General features: G+C 39.0%; 1 protein-coding gene across 2 annotated transcripts in view; it reads right to left on the bottom strand.

The window, feature by feature from the left end:
• Nucleotides 1-20769, bottom strand: part of SLC2A9 (solute carrier family 2 member 9) — a 1122280-nt gene that overhangs the window by 350625 nt on the left and 750886 nt on the right. For both annotated transcript variants that reach the window (XM_053704140.1, XM_053704141.1), the window contains exon 11: nt 18769-18844. In XM_053704140.1, coding sequence (XP_053560115.1) covers nt 18769-18844 — 76 coding nt within the window. The remainder of the gene's footprint in view (nt 1-18768; nt 18845-20769) is intronic.

Here is a 20769-nt window from a genome sequence, read left to right as displayed (position 1 = left end):
ATATGGTAATTTGTCATCCAGACCCTTTACATAGAACAGTTTGCTGTCTTCCAGGGGCTCGTGTTAGGCATATTGTGGAGCATATTGATAGATTGTTAGATTGATGTGGGTCTGATCCTGCAGTCATGGTGCATATTGGTACTAATGAAGGAATCGGTGGGAGATGGAGAGTCCTAAATGACTTCAGGGAGTTAGGTAGCAAGCTTAAAGCAAGGACCTCCAAAGTAATATTTTCTGAGATATTAACAGTGCCGTGTGTTAACTCAGTAAGGCAGAAGGAGTTAAGGTCTGTTAATTCATGGTTAAAAACATGGTGTTAAAATGAGGGGTGTGGCAAACCTAGCCACTTCTGGACTATAACGTAAGAAAGGTTGTCTGTGACAGACCCTTCGGTCAGGACTGAAAGTGTTAACTTTATTTTCTAACCACAAGTGGCTGGCTCCAGCTACAATCTAATTAATGCTTAGAATTCTATTGTTTGATCACCCCCAGAGAGAAACGCCTAAGTGATAAGGAGAGTCAAGAGTGTCCTGTGGTTGAAGTGTTTAAGTAATATAATCCTATTGTATCATGTCAAGGGCGCTTCTCCCTTTTATCTAATGTACAACATTCTTTCCACCCCCATCTGGGGGGGGGGGGGTCAAAAACCTGTATAAATCTGTATGCTGCCTTCAAATAAAGTGTTATTCTGTTTAAAACCTGAAAACTGGCTGGGTTGTGAACTGCTGATTCCCTATGCAGGACATTGTTCCCTGGTGTTAACCCTTGGTATCCGGTTGGTACCGTTACAATTGGTGGCAAGCGACGGAATGAACCTTATCGCCCAGAAGAGCAACTACACAAGCCAGTAACCTCAGGAAGAGGGGGATTACTACAATACTGACTAAGATGGAAGGAGTACCAGGGACCGAAGTGAATGGAGATGGATTATTCTAAGCTAAAGAGACAAACGTAAAAGGAACTGCTAGAAGCCAGGGGAAAGATAGGCAGCAGCAAACCCAAGGCTATATTAATTGCTGAGCTGATGGAGGGAGACAGAGCTCGCAGCGCTACGCCTCCAGCAGCCATGGAGGAGACCCTATACCAGAGGGAAATGAGGACCAGGCTGGAATTTTTACCCCAACCTGTACCACGGGATATGCTATCCGTGGTAATGGCAGATGTGCAGGAGTACGTGATGGCACACAGTCCGCGGAATGCATCCTCCCGAGCAGAATCCATTTTGGACGCACTCAGCAACCCAGTAAGACCCAAAATCCCATACCATGCATTTAAAATGTTTTGTGAGGAGAAGGATGAGATTGATGGGTATTTACAGGATTTTGAGAGACTGTGCGAGTTACATGATTTGGAGCAGTCCGTATGGGTGCCGGTGCTAGCAGGCAAGCTAGCCGGTAGGGCAGCGGAAGCGTATCGCGCTGTACCCAGGGAGGACAGCAAGGATTACGCTAAAGTGAAGAGAGCGATCTTGGAAAGATATGCCATTACCTCAGAGGCATACCGGCGCAAGTTTAGAGGCCTGCGCAAGCCAGAAAGAGATTCCCATGCAGAGTGGGCCCACAAGCTGGATCAAGCATCTCAGGGGTGGATACAGGCCAGCCAAGCTACCACCATGGAAGAATTGCGACAACTGATGCTGTTGGAGCAATTCTTTAACGGCTTGTCCCCAGAAGCCCAAGAATGGGGGAGAGATCGAAAACCCCTCACCTTAACCGAAGCAGCCAGATTAGCAGACCAGCATTTTGATGCCAGGAGGCACCATGGACTACAGCCTAACAACGGACGGGCTAATATACAATGCCACACCTGCAAGCAGTGGGGACATATGGCACGTGAGTGCACCCAAAATCGGAGCAGACAAGCTTGGAACCAGGTCAGACAGAACCTGGCCCCAAGGGCGGCTGCTCACCATTACCAAACGGAGCCAGCCGCTCATGAGGTGTTGAGCACCCAAGCCGAGGAACCCCTGGGAATTCTGCATGAGGTGATGTCGGTCCAGGGACTTCGGGATTCGGGAGCTACTTTAACCCTGATAGCTCCCCATTTGGTGCCGGATACAGCACCCACTGGTGGATCCGTGGCAGTACGAGGGGCAGGGGGAGCAGTATACCGATTGCCCACTGCTAGAGTGGAGTACAGACCCCCAGTCACCCCAGCAGCTGCCAGTTACCAACCCCCGGCGCACCGCTATACCACACGGCCTCCGGCCACGAACTACCCTCAGAGAGCCCGGTTCAATTCGCGGGGCTACTCACAACCTATTCGGTGCTTTGGATGTAAGCAACTAGGGCACAAAAGACCAGAGTGTCCCCTAAACGCAGCGAATCAAGCACAGTCCTGGAGAAGACCCGCTGGCGGAATCCCACATAATCCTCAGCCTGTGGCCCGCTACGTAGAGGCGCCAGAATGCTGGGGCAGCCTACATGAAGCAGACCCCGTGCAAGCTGCCCACCGGAATAACCGGCAACGGGTTAAAGTGAATGGGAAGGAGGTCAGTTGTCTACGGGATACTGGTGCTACCATGACCTTGCTTCAAGAGAACTTGGTGCCTGAGAAACAGCACACTGGAGACACTGTGGCTGTGAGGGTAGCAGGGGGCACTGTGTTCCGCCTACCTGTTGCCAGGGTACATTTGGATTGGGGAGTGGGCGCTAGACTTGTGAATGTGGGGGTCAAGAAGGACTTACCTGCTGATGTTCTCCTTGGAAATGACTTGGCCCCCCTTGTTTCTGCCTATGCTCCCATGGATCCCGCTAATGTTAACCCTGTGACTACCCAAGCCCAGTCCCTCCGGGAAGAGACGCTTCCATGTTTGGGGTGGGGGCAGTACTGAGCCAAGTTGGAGCAGATGGCGGAGAACACCCCGTAGCTTACTTGAGCCGAAAGTTGTTGCCCCGGACATCCCCAAGCCGATCCGTTGGGATCAGACTGTGTATGCCGGCTTGGTTCTGGGGGAGCATTGTGGCAAACCTAGCCACTTCTGGACTATAACGTAAGAAAGGTTGTCTGTGACAGACCCTTCGGTCAGGACTGAAAGTGTTAACTTTATTTTCTAACCACAAGTGGCTGGCTCCAGCTACAATCTAATTAATGCTTAGAATTCTATTGTTTGATCACCCCCAGAGAGAAACGCCTAAGTGATAAGGAGAGTCAAGAGTGTCCTGTGGTTGAAGTGTTTAAGTAATATAATCCTATTGTATCATGTCAAGGGCGCTTCTCCCTTTTATCTAATGTACAACATTCTTTCCACCCCCATCTGGGGGGGGGGGGGTCAAAAACCTGTATAAATCTGTATGCTGCCTTCAAATAAAGTGTTATTCTGTTTAAAACCTGAAAACTGGCTGGGTTGTGAACTGCTGATTCCCTATGCAGGACATTGTTCCCTGGTGTTAACCCTTGGTATCCGGTTGGTACCGTTACAAGGGGTTTGACTTTTTAGAACACTGGGCTGATTTTTCACTAGGGTACAATTTGTACAGTAAGGATGGATTGCACCTGAATGACATGGGTGTAGGTGTGTTGGGGGAAAGGATGGTAGCACGTTTAGAGAACCTTTTAAACTAGGCAAAGGGGGGGAGGGCCAGTTAGAACAAAATAGAACAGAGAGATCAGTCTGTGAATATGTCACTCCCTTAATATCTCAAGGAAGGGATGACTTAAGAAATGTCACATTAGAAAGTATAGAGGAAAGCACACCAAGTAGCAGCAGAAAGCACATGAAAATTAAATGTATGACAACAAATGCAAGAAGCATGACAGGTAAAATGGGGGAGCTGACGCTCTTAGTTGCAGAAGAGGACTATGATGTTATCAGTATAACTGAAACTTGGTGGGATGATTCACATGACTGGGCAGTTAACTTAGAGGGGTATACATTATTTAGGAGGGACAGGAATAATAAAAGGGGTGGAGGAATCTGCATGTATATTAAACCTAATCTTAAACCTACAATAAGGGAAGATATTTATGATACAAGTGACAATGTAGAGACCCTGTGGGTTGAAATAAAGAGTGGGGGGAAACATCCTAAAAAAATATTACTAGGAACATGCTACAAGCCTCCCAACATTAGTGACCCGGAGGAAACTCAACTACTTATCCAAATAGGTAAGGCTGCTAATAACAGTGCTGTAATTATGGGAGATTTTAACTACCCTGATATAAACTGGGCCAATGAAACTAGTAATTCAGCTAAGGGGGATAGATTTTTAAATGGTCTCAGGGATAACTTCTTGTCACAATTAATAGAGGAGCCAACTAGGAGTAAAGCTATATTGGATTTAGTGCTATCAAACAATACAGATATAATATCAAACATAGAAGTTAAAGAACATTTGGGTAACAGTGATCATAACATGGTCACATTTGAAATCTCTTTTCATATGCAGTGTTTTAAAGGCTTAACTAAGACTTTTAATTTCAAGAAAGCAAAATTCAACGATTTAAGGAAATCATTAAATAATATAAATTGGGACAATGTATTTTCTAATAAAAATACAGAGGATAAATGGATAATATTTAAAAATGTGTTAAATAAATATACATATCAACACATACCATATGGTTATAAAAATAAAAATAAAAAAAACAAAGCCGTTATGGCTAAATAAAAATGTGTTAAGAGAAATTAGGAAAAAACGTAGGGCATTTAAATTATTAAAAGAAAATAGTACAGACTCAGCATACAATATTTATAAGGAATGTAACAAAGCATGCAAAAAAGCAATCAAATTAGCCAAAATTGAAAATGAAAAATTAATTGCCAAGGATTCTAAGTCTAACCCTAAAAGGTTCTTTAAGTACATAAATAGCAAAAAATCTAAGGATAATATAGGTACATTAAAATGTGTGGAGGGTAGCATGATAAATAATGACAGGGAGAAGGCTGAGGTACTAAACCAGTTTTTTTCTTCAGTATACACAAGAGAGGAACCATTGAATGATACTTTGGAACAGAATAGAACATGCCAGTCCATACCACTAACTGGGTTTTGTTTAGAGGATATCAGGAAAAAACTGGAAAATATTAAGGTAAATAAAACTCCAGGCCCAGATGGAATACACCCAAGGGTGATAAGGGAATTTAGCACTGTTATAGACAAACCTTTACTCTTAATTTTTCAAGACTCATTATCCTCAGGCATGGTACCCCAGGATTGGCGTAAAGCTGATGTGGTGCCACTCTTCAAAAAGGGAAGCTATAGACCAGTTAGTCTGACATCAATAGTGGGGAAGATATTTGAAGGGATTATAAGGGATTATATTGATGAGCATATTCGTGTAAACAAGATTATGAGTTCTAATCAGCATGGCTTTAGGAGAAATAGATCATGTCAAACTAATCTAATTAGATTCTACGAGGAAGTAAGTAAAAATATAGATAAAGGGGAATCAGTTGATGTGATATACTTAGATTTTGCAAAGGCATTTGATACAGTGCCACATGAGAGATTAATGCACAAAATTAATGGACTGGGAATAGCTGAAAATGTTAGCTCATTGATAAATAACTGGATAAAAGATAGGGAGCAACGAGTAGTAGTAAATGGATCATACTCAGATTGGACAAAGGTAATCAGTGACGTCCCCCAGGAATCAGTAGTGGGCCCTGTTCTTTTTAATATTTTTATAAATGACTTGGAGCAAGGATTAAATAGCGACATCTCTATTTTTGCAGATGATACTAAGTTAAGTAAGGTCATTAGGTCAGAGCAGGACAAACTCTTTTTACAAAGGGATTTGCTAAAATTAGAACTATGGGCAAGTGAATGGAAAATGAGATTTAATACGGAAAAATGAAAGGTTCTACATTTTGGAAGTAAAAATAAGCAGGCTACGTATTTTTTAAATGGGACAAGACTTAGCCAAACACAGGAGGAAAGGGATTTGGGAGTAGAAATAGATAACAAGCTAAAGATGGGTGCACAATGCAGGGCAGCGGCTTCAAAAGCTAATAAGATACTAGCAAATATTAAAAGAGGCATTGATTCAAGGGAGGAAAACATAATTCTGTCATTATATAAAGCCCTGGTAAGACCTCACCTTGAGTTTGAAGTGCAGTTCTGGGGACCGATTGCTAAAAAAGATATTGCAGAACTAGAAAAAGTTCAGAGAAGGGCCACAAAGCTAATAAGGGGATTGGAGAAATTAACCTATGAGGAGAGGCTAGCCAAACTGGGTCTGTTTTCTTTAGAAAAAAGTCGCTTGAGAGGTGACATGATTACTTTATATAAATATATTCAAGGCCCATATACAGAGATGGCAGAAGCTCTGTTTATTCCAAGAAAATTGTTTCTGACAAGAGGTCATAATTTAAGGTTGGAGGAAAGGAGTTTTAATCTCCTGCAACGGAAACGTTTTTTCACTGTAAGAGCAATACAATTGTGGAACTCATTACCAAAGGAGGTAGTGAATACCAATACCATAGATACATTTAAAAATAGTCTGGATAAATTTCTGTATATAAACAAAATTCATGGATATGATTGCTAGTATTAAATGGGTCACATTTTAATGGAGTTATTTAAGCTTAACTGGAGCTTTTTGTAAGTATTTTAGATTTGTATAGCTTGAACTCGATGGACTTCAGTCTTTTTTCAACCTTATCTACTATGTTACTATGTTACTATGAAATGTCTGTAAATAATGTCCATTGATAAAAGTCCAAACATAATGGTTGACATATTATTTTATACGGAATGCAAAATCTGACCTCAACTCTTCTTACAGATATCCACAAGATCTTGTCCCCATTCAGCATTAGCCAAATACTCCCTCTGACTCACAACAAATAGATGGGTTAGGCTTTTTCAGATTATACAGGTATATTCACAGAGGGTCCATATTAGTCTTGTTAAAAAGCGATGTTAAGTTGCGATGAGATGGAGAAAGCAATAATCAGGGGGTGTATTTATAATCCGTAAGCATGTGTTAATATGTGTAGGGTTAGTACCGCAGGCTCAGCTTCATTAACAAACATTCATACAGGTTTCCCATATTGTTATGTCCCTTTTCACACAATCCATCACAACCTCTAACTCCCAGCATAAAGGCTAATTATCCATATATATAGCCACTTCACAGAGGAGTGAAAAAGAACACAATGGAACGATTACCTGTTTCAAAGTCTGTTCAAGATTAAGCTGTGTTCACCTGTTTCTTGATCGTTGTATGCCATTTTGCGGTTATGAGACAAACTGTCCGCTCCGTGACCTGTCACTCCAAGTTGAGTGTCAGATGGTGATGAAGGCCCTTAAGTGCAAAGTACGCCTTCAAATAAACTGCCCAAGATGAACCAACAAACTGTATAGATCTGCAGTGTGCAGCTGACAACACCACTGAGGTTAAGCAGCTACGCGCGTTTCACCCGTTCAACATACGGGTTTCTTCTGGCTTGATTCTCATTAGAGATTTCCCTCCATGTATTTAAACAATTGACTCCGCCTTTCTTTCATTCAATTTGCCCGGTGAAATACTACATTTTTCATTTTAATACGTTGCCATATGTTTTTAAAGTGCCACATATAAATTATCAAAACAGTGTTCATATACATTTAACTCACTAAAGCTAACCACCTGTGTATCATAAGCAGAAGAGTATTTAAATGTACTATTAAAAGAAAACATAATATATAAATAAATATATATATATATATATATATATATAAAACTAGAAAGAAAAATTAGATAAGGACAGAAGCCCCTAAATCACCCTATGGCACTGCTATACAGAAATAGGAAAGCCCAGAAGATTTCACAGGGCACCTCTATACACCACCCTAGCTGAGGATACCTTGCAGCCAAATCCTAAAATGCAGAGGAGTCCCTTCACACCTCTAATACAATACAAAATGAAAATCAAAGAATGCAGGATAGTGCAGAAGAAACAACTAGCATACATAAATCTCAATCAATGACGATAGATTATCATAAGGAGTACCAGTCTGCGGAAGGTATACCCAAAGCAGTAACACCAAAGGCACAAATAAAATAAAATACAGGAAGTAAATAATATAAAATATGTAGTATATATAGTATGAGGTAAATATCACAGTCCCAGAGGATAAAATATATATATATAGGTCAGAAAGCTGGTTTTCATCGCTATCTCCCCTAATGGATGTGCACTTACTTCCAATACCCTCAATCGTATGAGGTAAGAATGTAGCAGAATCACAGATGGGCTAGGCACCTCCTGTAGTATGGATCAGGCGTGTCGTGGATCTCTAGAGATTGTAGAATCTTGTCACACTTTTCTCATGTAGAAATCCTATAAACACTCCTGGGTCCAGTGCTCTCTTAGTGGATGGAAACTTTCAGCTCCTGCATAAAGAGGGTCTTCTTTGCAGTATGCAGAATTCCCAGCTCCCATCCAGTCAGTTGAAGCTCAAATTATAGGTACCTATCTAGAAGCTTCTTGCAGTCTCTCCCAGAAGACTGAACAATATGAATCGTGAAAGGTTTACAGATGGCGCTGGTCTTCAGTGCAAGTATTCCAATCAATATAGATATCTCTACCAAATAAAGGAAAAAAGGCTTGACGGATGTATATATATATATATATATATATATATTTTTTTTTTTTATCCTCTGGGACAGTGATATTTACCTCATACTATATATACTACATATTTTATATTATTTACTTCCTGTATTTTATTTTATTTTATTTGTGCCTTTGGTGTTACTGCTTTGGGTATACCTACCGCAGCCTGGAACTCCTTATGATAATCTATCGTCATTGATTGAGATTTATGTATTTTTGATTTTTATATATATATATATATATATATATATATATATATATATATATATATATATATATATATATATATATATATATACTGTATATATGTATTCGCATTATTTAACCTTAGACGACCTTTAGAGATTTGCAAGTATCTAGTCAAGAGGATCTTCATTATATTGATATCTCACAAAAAAATAGGCTATGTGTATTAAACCAACATCTTTTCATTAGTCACCTAAAAATGAGCCAAAATGTATCTCCCCATTAAGACCCAATGGTTTTAGACTTTTTGTGTTGAAAATCCACTTGCTTTCTTTGCATAACAGAATTTGATCCAAGTTACCCCCTCATCTTTTAATATCCACTAGTTCCAGACCTCTAAATCGCAAAAGATTTGTATTACTATTGTAAAACTCCATAAAGTAAATATATGTTTATATTCAGATACATTATACATTTGCTGCAAGACCTACCTCCTACACTGTGCTAGGTTCTCTATGGAGGTCGCGTTCGCATTGCGTTCGCATTGCGTTTGCATTGCGTTTAACTTGTAATACCAGCACACATTTGCATGGGCTGGTATTACTGAGTGAAGCGCAAATATTTTGTTCGTGAAAGCGCAATGTTGCGCTCCACTTGTAATCTAAGCCATTATTGGTTTTCTAGTTCTTAAAACTGTGAATTCATGTCTGCAGAAATAACCTGCCCCTTCTTCACAGCAAAATTTTACAAAATTAATATACAGAGTTGATAAATAGACCTTAAAGGGAAATAATCATGAAAGATAACTTTTGGGTTTCAAATAGAGCATACCATTTTCAGATTTACTTCTATTATCAGATTTGCTTCATTCTCTTGGAATCCTTTGTTGAAGGAGAGCAATGCTCTACTGGGGCCTAGCTGAATACTTTGGGTGAGACAGTGACAAGCAGCTAGCTCACAGTAGTGCATTGCTTCTAAACCTATCTATGCTGGCTTTTCTACATTGGATACCAAGTGAACAAAGCAAATTAGATAAGAGAAGTCAATTGGAAAATTGTTGAATATTGCATGTTCTTTCTGAATCATGAAAGTTTCATTTTGACTTTACTGTCCCTTTAACCCCTTAATGACCGAGGACGTACGCCATACATCCTCAGAAAAAAAACAGTTAACGCCTGAGGACGTATGGCGTACGTCCTCGGTTTGGAAAGCAGCTGGAAGCGATCCTCATCGCTTCCAGCTGCTTTCCGGTTATTGCAGGATGCCTCAATATCGAGGCATCCTGCAATAACAATTTGTACCCCTCCGGTGCAGAGAGAGCCACTCTGTGGCCCTCTCTACACAGGACATCGATGGCCGCAATCGTTGGTGGGTGGGAGCTGCAGTGGGAGGCGGGTGGGCGGCCATCGATGGTTTCTGACACACAGAGGGGGGCGGGATCGGGGGCGGGAAAGTCAGGGGCGCGCACAGACACGCGCACGTGCACGGGGGGCGGCGGGCGGGCGCAGGCACGGGGAGGGAGCGGGTGGGAACCACTTACACTACACTATGTAAGTGGGAGGAAGAGGGGGAATAAATGCCCCAAAAAAAGTAATCTAAGGGATCTGGGAGGGGGTGGGGGTAGGGGTTGGTCGTGGGGAAGCTACACTACAGAAAACCATAAAAAAATAAAATAAAAAAGAGAAAATATATTGTAAACTGGGTACTGGCAGACAGCTGCCAGTACCCAAGATGGCCCCCAATAATGCAGAGGGGGGTTAGAGAGCTGTTTTTGGGGGGATCAGGGAGGTTGGGGGCTAAGGGGGGATCCTACAAAGCATATGTAAATATGCTAAAGATTTTTTTTATTTTTTTTTAAAAAAAAAAAAGTTTATTTTAGTACTGGCAGACTTTCTGCCAGTACTTAAGATGGCGGGGACAATTGTGGGGTGGGGGAGGGAAGGGAGCTGTTTGGGAGGGATCAGGGGGTCTGATGTGTCAGGTGGGAGGCTGATCTCTACACTAAAGCTAAAATTAACCCTGCAAGCTCCCTACAAACTACCTAATTAACCCCTTCACTGCTAGCCATAATACACGTGTGATGCGCAGCAGCACTTAGCGGCCTTCTAATTACCAAAAAGCAACGCCAAAGTCATATATGTCTGCTATTTCTGAACAAAGGGGATCCCAGAGAAGCATTTACAATTATTTGTGCCATAATTGCACATGCTGTTTGTAAATAATTTCAGTGAGAAACCTAAAATTGTGAAAAATTTAGCGTTTTTTTTAATTTGATCGCATTTGGCGGTGAAATGGTGGCATGAAATATACCAAAATGGGCCTAGATCAATACTTGGGGTTGTCTACTACACTACACTGAAGCTAAAATTAACCCTAGAAGCTCCCTACATGCTCCCTAATTAACCCCTTCATTGCTGGGCATAATACACGTGTGGTGCGCAGTCGCATTTAGCAGCCTTCTAATTAGTAAAAAGCAAAACCAAAGCCATATATGTCTGCTATTTATGAACAAAGGGGATCCCAGAGAAGCATTTACAACCATGTATGCTATAATTGCAGAAGTTTTTTGTAAATAATTTCAGTGAGAAACCTAAAGTTTGTGAAAAAAATTGTGAAAAAGTGAACAATTTTTTTTATTTGATCGCATTTGGCGGTGAAACGGTGGCATGAAATATACCAAAATGGGCCTAGATCAATACTTTGGGATGTCTTCTAAAAAAAAATATATACATGTTAATGGATATTCAGGGATTCCTGAAAGATATCAGTGTTCTAATGTAACTAGCGCTAATTTTGAAAAAAAGTGGTTTAGAAATAGCAAAGTGCTACTTGTATTTATGGCCCTATAACTTGCAAAAAAAGCAAAGAACATGTTAACATTGGGTATTTTTAAACTCAGGAGAAAATTTAGAAACTATTTAGCATGGGTGTTTTTTGGTGGTTGTAGATGTATAAAAGATTTTGGGGGTCAAAGTTAGAAAAAGTGTGTTTTTTTTCCATTTTTTCCTCATATTTTATAAATTTTTTTATAGTAAATTATAAGATATGATGAAAATAATGGTATCTTTAGAAAGTCCATTTAATGGGGAGAAAAACGGTATATAATATGTGTGGGTACAGTAAATGAGTAAGAGGGAAATTACAGCTAAACACAAACACCGCAGAAATGTAAAAATAGCCTTAGTCCCAAACGGACAGAAAATGGAAAAGTGCTGTGGTCATTAAGGGGTTAATGTCATTGTTCCCCTGCAAATCTATGTACACAGAATTACATACTTGTAAGTTTCAAGAAGCTCACTGAATAGAAGATTGCTTGGAGAGGAATAGATCTGCACAAGAGCGTAAGTTTGAGGAGGGAGGGGCAAGCATTAAAAATAATGTTATTGTTTTAGTTAAATTAAACTATTTAAAGTGTTATTATTAATGTAATCATTATTTTTCTCCTTAAAATAAAGTACAGGTGAACATTTGATCAAATATGAATGATTAACCAATTAAATTATTCTAAAAATTAAAACCATGATTTAAATCGATTTAAGTATATAGTGATTTAAATTGTGATCAAAATATCCAGTATAAAACCTTTTACAACTTAATTAGAAGCTCCCAGTTTAGCACTGTTGAGGAGGTTAGGCTGGGACACTAACTGAAAGGGGCTGAGAAAGCAGGAAGAGCAGACCCCCCACCTCTCACCCTCATATGACAAGACCAATTACAGAGACAGGAAACTGTAGACATGGGTCAGTTAGGACCTTAAAATTCAGAACAATGTTATTAATAAAAAACAAATGAGCAAAACAATACATTGTTACAAAAACACTCCCAGTGTACAGCGCCCCTTTAATATTGGGGTTTACCTTCCAACATTAAGATTTCATTAGATCTTACAGATATACAGAAGAGTTGCTATTGATGGCAAATCTTAAAGGGACATAAAATCCAAAATGTTTCTTTCATGATTCAGATAGAACATTCAATTTTAAACAACATAACATTTTCTTAATTTTCCTGTTATCCTTGCTTGAAGAGCAGTAAGGTAAGTTCAAGAGCATGTATGTGTTTGCAGCAGTTTTTACTTCCTGTCATGTAGTGCTTGTCGAGTGTACGCTACCTATCTAGATATCTCTTCAACAAAGAATAATATGAGAAAAACGCAAATTTCATAATATAAGTTAATTGGAAACCTTTTTTTAAATTGTATTCTCTACCTGAATAATGAAAACAAAAATGTGGGTTTCACGTCCCTTTAATAAAGATGGAGAGGACTGAGACTTTAAAACAAAAGGATTTTAGATACTTGGGGATGTGAGAAGGCACGCACTTGTTAAGCCTTCATCTTCTAATGCAAAACTGATACTGGTAGCTGTAGGCATTATTTAAGTCTGTCTTTGTAGCTCTAGTGCTAGTTTGCTTCATATTTAGATATTCCTTTAATGGTCACCCCTCATTCTGTCTCTCCTCTTATACTTAGTTTTCTTATTCATATAATAACTGTGTGAACTGTGATTCAGATAGAGCATGCAATTTCAATCAATTTTCTAATTTACTCCTATTATCAAATTTTCTTCGTTCTCTTGCTATCTTTATTTGAAAAAAAAGGCATCTAAGCTTTTTTTCTTGGTTCAGGACTCTGGACAGCACTTTTTTATTGGTGGATGAATTTATCCACCAATCAGCAAGGGCAACCCAGGTTGTTCACCAAAAATGGGCCAGTATCTTAAATTACATTCATGCATTTCAAATAAAGATACCAAGAGAATAAAGAAAAATTGATAATAGGAGTAAATTAGAAAGTTGATTAAAATTTCATGCTCTACCTGAATCAGGAAAGAAAAAATTTGGGTTCAGTGTCCCTTTAACTTAACCCATCTCTCTTATTCAAAACTAGCAGAGAGGTTTTAATATTAGAATAATGTTTCAAAACAAGTGGCTTAGTATAAAAGAACTGCTAGTATTGTGTGGTTCAAATCACATTAAAAAAGTCTGTGAATAAAAGTAAAGATTGTCGTATTTTTCATTATCTATTCTGTTCCTCAAATTAATCATCCACTCCAAGTGGTAGATATACGAAAGGCCGAGCGGATATGATACACTGTCGGCATTTATCATTGCACAAGCATTTCTAGTGAAATTCTTGTGCAATGGCGGCCCCTGCTCACTAGCGGACAATCGGCTGCGCAATCGTGAGCGCAATCGTGATTTACGCCAGATTGATTACCGCAACCTCAGAGCTCTGGTTAACTGTTTCGCAAAACAAAAAATTGTCACAAAACATAAAAATACATTACAAAGTACACTTACACTCATAATAACACTATCTAATAAAAAAATATTTAAAAAAATATTACATAAAAAAGTTATGGCTCAGAGATATGTTAGAAAAAAACAAACTACTCAATATCTATGCTATAGTTTGGCCTTTTCCCTTTTGTAAAGCTTCAGGGTGAGTGAAAAGACGTAAAAAGAAAATCAGCAGGTACTTCTTTCAACTTTAATTGCTAGATTAAAAGTGGAGCAGGGATATTTGCCCTCCACTGAGTAATAACAGTGCACGCTAATGTGGTCTGGTATTACAATTTGTCAGCAATGCGAACGTGAAAAAGCATTGCGCTCACGAGAACGCACTTCTATAGGCTCCAATAGTAATCTTGGTCTAATGCTGTCAGAGACGGCACAAAACCTAAGCACAGCGAAGGCAGCAAATATATATATATGTATATGATTATATATATATATATATATATATATATATATTTATTTATGTGTTAATATGTATATATATAAACATATTAACACATACATATATATGTGTAAATACATATATATTTACAGGGAACACACAGTTCCCATAGACCACAATGTAAAGGCACTTTTTAGTGCCGTTTTTTTAACACCCAAACTCCTGCCAACTTTACCCCCAAAATACTGCCTAGTGCAGTTATTTTATAAAAAAATAAAAATGATACCCTTTTTTTTTATAGTAAAATACACTCGCCTAGATTTTGTCGGTAAAGACCCGCATAGCTAACGCTGCTTTTTTCCCAGCGCACCCTTAAGAAAACGCTGGTATTTAGAGTTGTCTGAGTGGATGCGTTAGGCTCAGAAAAGGGAGCGTTGAGCACAATTTAGCTCCACTTCAACCCTCAATACCAGTGTTGCGGTAAGCTGGAAAAACGTGCTTGGGCACGATATCCCCATAGGATACAATGGGGCTGAGCTGGCTGGAAAAAAACCTAACACCTGCAAAAAAGCAGTGTTCAGCTCCTAATGCAGCCCCATTGTTTCCTATGGGGAAACACTCTCTAAGTCTGCACCTAACACCCTAACATGAACCCCGAGTCTAAACACCCCTAAACTTACACTTATTAACCCCTAATCTGCCGCCCCCGCTATCGCTGACACCTGCATTATACTATTAACCCCTAATCTGCCGATCCAAACACCGCCGCAACCTACATTATCCCTATGAACCCCTAATCTGCTGCCCCTAACATCGCCGACACCTATATTATATTTATTACCCCCTAATCTGCCCCCCCCCTCACGTCGCCTCCACCTACCTACACTTATTAACTAATCTGCCGACCGGACCTTGCCGTCACTATAATAAATGTATTAACCCCTAAACCGCCACACTCCCGCCTCGCAAACACTATAATAAATTTTATTAACCCCTAATCTGCCCTCCCTAACATCGCCGCCACCTACCTACAATTATTAACCCCTAATCTCACGCCCGCAACGTCGCCGCTACTATAATAAAGTTATTAACCCCTAACCCTAACACCCCCTAACATAAATATAATTTAAATTAAACGAAATAATATTCTTATAATTAAATAAATTAATCCTATTTAAAACTAAATACTTACCTATAAAATAAACCCTAATAAAGCTACAATATAACTAATAGTTACATTGTAGCTATTTCAGGATTTATATTTATTTTACAGGCAACTTTGTATTTATTTTAATTAGGTACAATAGCTATTAAATAGTTAAGAACTATTTAATAGCTACCTAGTTAAAATAAGTACAAAATTACCTGTAAAATAAATCCTAACCTAAATTATAAATTCACCTAACAGTACACTATCATTAAATTAATTAAATAAACTACAATTAGCTAAACTAAAATACACCTAAATAAACTAATCTATAATACAAAAAAACAAACACTAAATTACAAAAAAAAAAAAAAAAAAAATACAAGAAGTTTAAACTAATTACAACTAATCTAAACCCCCTAATAAAATAAAAAATCCCCCAAAATAAAAAAATGCCCTACCCTATTCTAAATTACAAAAGTAATTAGCTCTTTTACCAGCCCTTAAAAGGGCTTTTTGCGGGGCATTGCCCCAAAGTAATCAGCTCTTTTACCTGAAAATAAAAATACAATACCCCCCCAACATTACAATCCACCACCCACATACCCCTACTCTAACCCACCCAAACCCCCCTTATAAAAACCTATCGCTAACCCCCTGAAGATCATCCTACCTTGAGTCGTCTTCACCCAGCCAAGCCGAATTCTTTATCCAAGGTTCGCAGAGGAGGTCCTTCATCCGATAGAAGTCTTCATCCAGGCGGCGTCTTCAATCTTCATCCATCCGGAGCGGAGCGGAGCCATCTTCAAAGGAGCAGACGTGGAGCCATCCTCTTCAACCAACGACTTCCCGACGAATGAAGGTTCCTTTAAGGGACGTCATTCAAGATGGTGACCCTTCAATTCCGATTGGCTGATAGGATTCTATCAGCCAATCGGAATTAAGGTAGGAAAAATCTGAACTTCAATCTGGTTGGCTGATTCCATCAGCCAATCAGATTTTTCCTACCTTAATTCCGATTGGCTGATAGAATCCTATCAGCCAATCGGAATTGAAGGGACGCCATCTTGGATGACGTCCCTTAAAGGAACCTTCATTCGTCGGGGGGGGGGGGGCAGATTAGGGGTTAATACATTTATTATAGTGGCGGCGAGGTCCGGTCGGCAGATAAGGGGTTAATAAGTGTAGGTAAGGTAGCGGCGACATTGGGGGGCAGATTAGGGGGTAATAAATATAATATAGGTGTCGGCGATGTTAGGGGCAGCAGATTAGGGGTTCATAGGTATAATGTAGATGGCAGCGGTGTCCGATCGGCAGATAAGGGGTTAAAAAAATTTATTATAGGGTTGGCGATGTGGGGGTGGCTCGGTTTAGGGCTACATAGGTAGTTTATGGGTGTTAGTGTACTTTGTAGCAAAGTAGTTAGGAGCTTTATGTTCCCGTGTTAGCCCATAAAGCTCTTAACTACTGACTTTTTTGGCGGTAGGAGTCTTGTCGGTAGAGGCTGTACCGCTCACTTCTTCCAAGACTCCAAATACCAGCATTAGGCAAATCCCATAGAAAAGATAGGATACGCAATTGACGTAAGGGGATCTGCGGTAGCCTGGAGTCGCGGAAAGGAAGTGAGCGGTAGACCCTTTCCTGGCTGACTCTAAATACCAGCAGGCGGTAAAAAGCAGCGTTAGGAGCACTTAACGCTGCTTTTGACGGCTAACGCCAAACTCTAAATCTACCCGTATGTATTTTGGGGGCATATTTATAAAATTAACCAGAGATCGGATCTCTGGTTAATTTTAAAAGCGCTTATTGCTACCCCAAACTCGCAGTAGCAATAACCAGCCAGTCGATGGAAAAAAAATTGCTGGAAAAAAAACACCCAACATAGCATATTCGCATTAGCAAATGACAAATATTTATAGTAAATACAAAGTTAAAATCATTATTAAATATGAATATTACATAAATATGTTTTATCATGTTTTTATCTACTTAATGGCAAAGGGCTATATTGCACTTAAATATAAGTTTATATATGTGTAAATATATATATATGTAAATATATATATATATATATTAATGTTTTTATATGTGTATATGTGACATATATAAGATATATACACATATAAATACATTAATATATATGTACACATATATAATATATATACATACAAATACATATTTAGCAATGTATATGTACTGCATGTATCTCAATGTTAAAGTAATTTGCCTGATTTTTTTTTTCTAACACCCGAGATCTCCAATCTTTAAGCCCTTATAACTTTTTTGTACAATATTTTTTTTTTAAATAATTTTTATCACAGTGTTAATATAAGTGTAACTATACTTTGTAATGTATTTTTGAAGTGTTTAGTAAAAATTTTTGCATCGGAAAACAGTTAACCACAGTTATGAGACTGCGTAAAGGATCAAAGCTTAAAGGGCGATTTTGCTAGTGCAATCACTTTTTCGTTCCACTTGTAATATCAGCAAAAACATGATTAAAACCATTTGCGCCTCACTTGTAATACAGCCCAAAATGTGTGAGAAAAATGTATGTTTTTAATAAAACTTTTAATAAACCGGGGTTGTAAAAAAATAGTGTGTGTTTTTTGTTTTCTTCAAAAAAATATCCACATATAAAAAGAGTACTTTGGGTATATGCATATATTTGTATATAATGTGCATGTAGGTGCTCCCATGAGTCTCTAGTCAAATAAATGCAAATGTATACTGATCAGATAATCATTATTACCACAGTGATTGCCTGTATAGAGGCTTTATCATATTAGACTGAACAACCTAAAAAACAAATAAAACAAAACGGGGAAGGGACTTCTGCCCCTTTAATCTTCTCACACCCCAATCAGAAAGAGGGGATGAAAGCCCTCAATCCAGGACCCACATTCTTCCATTTAAAGGACCTTCATTGGAAGGGCATTGTAATCATGGAGAAATAAACTAATTACATTTTGCCAACCTCTTTTCTCATAGAAAGTGTGACCCTGTAAGCTGTTTTTTTTTTTTAAATAACCTTTTGTAGGAAATATACACAAAATAAATTATTATTCAATGACAGACATAAAAGACAAGTATTGCCTAAATCAGTATAACTCATCAGTCAAATGCAAATTGTATTAACATTCTGGCAGTCTGCAAAAATATATAGGCGTCAGCAGAAGCTCAACAAGGCAAATATATAAAATGTCTTACCTGGTCCAATGCAAAATGATGCAATTACACTAAGGATGCACACAATGCTGAGATAGGGTATCCATGAAGCACGGTGCTGAAAGACAATTTATATAATTGTACATTATTCACAATACCATAAAATTAACTTCTAATCAGTGCAAGCAAAGTAAGCACATAACGTATGAAATATGTTTTTTTTTTTTTTTATGAGGGATAAATCTTTTCATGAAAAGTTAATAGTAAAGCGTTACAAAAAACATGCCAAAAAATCTTCAACAACATTTTCAAGAGCTCACAAAAATTTTATTTTTATATAATTGATCTATTTATGTAGTTATTTATTTTAATCTAATTTTCCTTCCGGAGATAGGGAGAGTCATTCCTTACTGTTGGGAAATACAACACCTGGCCACCAGGAGGAGGCAAAGACACCCCAGCCAAAGGCTTAAATATCCCTCCCACTTCCTCATTACCCCAGTCATTCTTTGCCTTTCGTCACATTAGAAAATGGCAGAGAAGTGTCAGAAGATTTGGAGAGTCCTGAAAAAGGGTATCTGTCCTTTGAGATAGGACTGGAATTTTAAGTAGTCATGTCAACCTCATAGTGAGAGTATTGATGAAAGTTAGAGCCTGGAGATGCAGGGAAAGTTTTTCTGCGAAACCATCCAGACTACTGCTAACAGCTCCTAAGCAATCAGTTTTCTCTCACTCAAGTCCATGTCAGGAGCGCTGCTATAAGACTGTCACACTTGACACGAGGCTGTGTTCTGTTCCACAGCATGGATCCTGGAGGTAAGGAGATAGTTCTTCGTTTAGAGAGCCGATTGTTACACATAAAACACTATAACAGGGTCACAGTGTGGCTCCTTTATACCTTGGTAAGATCCAGGGTTAATATCCTCTGAAGGGGGTTTATTGAACAGTTGGGGTTAATTAATCAATGTATTAATTATTTACATGCTGCTTTGTGTGATTTTTTTCCTGGGCTGATAAGACTGTTTTTGGCTGGAACAAACAGGTTTCACTTTTAAGTTTCACTTTCGTTTTTGAAAGTGTTGCACAGCTCCTATCATTTGCTGTTCTTGTAATAACAAGGGGGTACTGTCTTGCACTCCATATGACTGGGTGTGGTCTATGTTCATTTCCTCCATTCTGGCTGATACTTGAACCTGAGGAGAGCCTTTCCTCTGTTAACTGTCTGGGTCTAGGAGGTGGTGAGTGCCCCAGCCATTGGGAGTATAAAGGTGCAGTTTTCTATAATAAAAAAATAAATACATTTTTAAAAAAATGTCTTTATTTGTGTCCTTCTGTGGGTATAACCTGAGCTATGGAGGACTCTGACATGTTAGAAAGTACTCTTTCTGTACTAAATCATACCTGTTTATATTGTGAGGAGGCCGTGGTTTTCCCGCCCACTCAATTAAGTTCCACATACCTTAACACCGTTATAAAGTCTAAGAAGCGAGACAAGCCTGCTAAGGCTCTTAGTCCCTCTGAGCCGTCTACCTCTTAGGACTCATCGTCCCGTGAGAATACTACCCTTGCTACATTATCCACTCCACATGTAGTTCCCCGTAGCACATCTAATCCTCCATCCGGAGGGGGCATTTTTCCTGCGGACTTTGCCGCGCAGTTACAAACGGCGGTGTCTGTGGCCCTCAGTGCATTACCTCACTCTAACAAATGCAATAGAAAGGTTAAACATAGCTCTCCTGACCCAGAGTCATCTAAATATTTATTGGATTTAGCTATTATCTCCCAATTATCCAATGATGAGTTAACCTCTGTAGCTTCAGAGGGTAATCTTTCTGGGTCGGAGTCCTTAGCATCTAAGTCTCTTGCGGGGGAGGAACCATCATGTAGATTTAAAATTGAGGACTTGCGTTTTTTACTAAAGGAGGTTCTGTCTAGGTTAGAGGTTCCAGAGGCCGTGCTGCCTAAAGAACCTATGATACCTAAATTAGACAGAGCTTGCGAAGACAGGAAAGTTCCTTTGACTTTTCCTGTGCCGGTTAAGAT

Source organism: Bombina bombina, chromosome 2 (genome assembly GCF_027579735.1).
Source record: "Bombina bombina isolate aBomBom1 chromosome 2, aBomBom1.pri, whole genome shotgun sequence".
Taxonomy (NCBI): Eukaryota; Metazoa; Chordata; class Amphibia; order Anura; family Bombinatoridae; genus Bombina; species Bombina bombina.
The sequence above is the reverse complement of the archived record's forward strand: the minus strand, read 5'-3'. Positions and strand labels throughout refer to the sequence as shown.